Here is a 1,568-nt window from a genome sequence, read left to right on the forward strand (position 1 = left end):
GGAAAGTGAGTACTTTTGCCATCTCTGGCTGAGACACACATGCAGACGACCTGATAAAACAGCCTTAAACTTAGAAAGGTCAGGATTTAAGTGTGAGAATAAATCCCAGGGAGAATGGAACAGCTGCAGGATTAGCAGGATAACTCATTTTGGGCTCCACAATTATGTTTTTTTGAAAAAAAAAAAAAAAACAGCACTGCACATTGCCATGAAAAAAAGGACCGCTACAGTGAAACATGGAGGTGGCAGCATCAAAGCCCAAGACCTAAAACCTGCGATGATGGTAAACTGATGCTTACAGATGCTCTCCACCCATTCTAACTAAATTTAAAGTTTTAAGAGAAAATTATAAATCTTCAAGAGACAGGGAAGAGATTATTAAAGATATTAGTTCCTTTACCTTGAACTTTCTAACTATTTTAAACCCATCAATCATATTAAGTATTAAGTCAAGTATTCATGGACACCTCAGGCATTTTATTTACAGAATCTGAAACTATGATGTGTAAAATTAAAAGTTTATTCTCAGCACACGATGTTATTGAATAAGATTTGTTGTTTTTTTACACATGTTTTCCTGATGATGACATTTTTATATTGACATGACATCAATTCAATTAAAACAACAGAGCACGGGTGGGTTTGTTTACATGCAACAAAGCTGTTAATAAGCAGAACGGATCAATGCTATGCATATTAGAAGCGTGTTAGCAGCACTCACCACTAGTGGGCGCAGCAGCAGTTAAGTGAGTGCAATGAGGGAAGCAGACTGTGAAAAGAAGAAAAGGTTAGTGGTCATAAGGTAAAACAATCATATCAGATGCGATAATAAATCCTCCTTTTGGAGTGAAAACAAAGTTTTATTTAAAGACACAAAGATTTTTAATCCAGAGGTTCTGACATTAGTTGGACTGTTTTTTTTTTTTTTTTTTTTCTGGAACCTCACGGGATCCTTCCTCCAGACCCTCGTCAAAGTCACTCCTTCCTCCATAAAAGATCCCAGCAGCTTTTCACTGAAAGGACCGAAAAACAGAATCTGATCTGGTTTCTAAATTTAAAAAAACTCCACGCTTTTTTGCACCGCCTCAAAAAAAAACATTTCAGACAATCTCTACATAAAGGCTGACATTGATTCTATATATATATTTTTTTGTATAAATGTAGATTTTTGTGTGAAATATAATAATCAAATAAAGGAAAACAAACATTTTCCATAACTATAATGACCAAAAGACTAAAGAACCATTTTCTGCACTGATCATTGAGCAAACGCCATGGTTTGCAGTTTTATACACGAGATATCAGTTTGTATTCTGATATATTGAGTCCAATAAATTATGAATAAAGTAAAAAAGGCTGCGCATAAATGGAAAATGTAACGGTTTTACAGCTCCCCTGGTAAAGAAAATATGTTTGAAATCACTATGGCAACCAGATCAGTATACGGCTTAACATCAATAAAAATAACAATAAAAATAACTCAGAGAAAGAAAAAAAGAAAGAAAGAAAGAAAGAAAGAAAGAGAGAAAGAAAGAGAGAAAGAAAGAAAGAAAGAAAGAGAGAAAGAA

The 1,568-nt window shown here is 34.2% G+C and overlaps 1 protein-coding gene across 1 annotated transcript in view; it reads right to left on the reverse strand.

Moving 5' to 3' along the window:
- Window positions 1-1,568, reverse strand: part of LOC107092026 (G-protein coupled receptor 126-like) — a 91,875-nt gene that overhangs the window by 52,808 nt on the left and 37,499 nt on the right. The window contains exon 5 of the mRNA XM_015386299.1: window positions 722-769. Coding sequence (XP_015241785.1) covers window positions 722-769 — 48 coding nt within the window. The remainder of the gene's footprint in view (window positions 1-721; window positions 770-1,568) is intronic.

The sequence above is a fragment of the Cyprinodon variegatus genome, unplaced genomic scaffold (genome assembly GCF_000732505.1).
Source record: "Cyprinodon variegatus isolate N-32 unplaced genomic scaffold, C_variegatus-1.0 Scaffold363, whole genome shotgun sequence".
Lineage (NCBI taxonomy): Eukaryota > Metazoa > Chordata > Actinopteri > Cyprinodontiformes > Cyprinodontidae > Cyprinodon > Cyprinodon variegatus.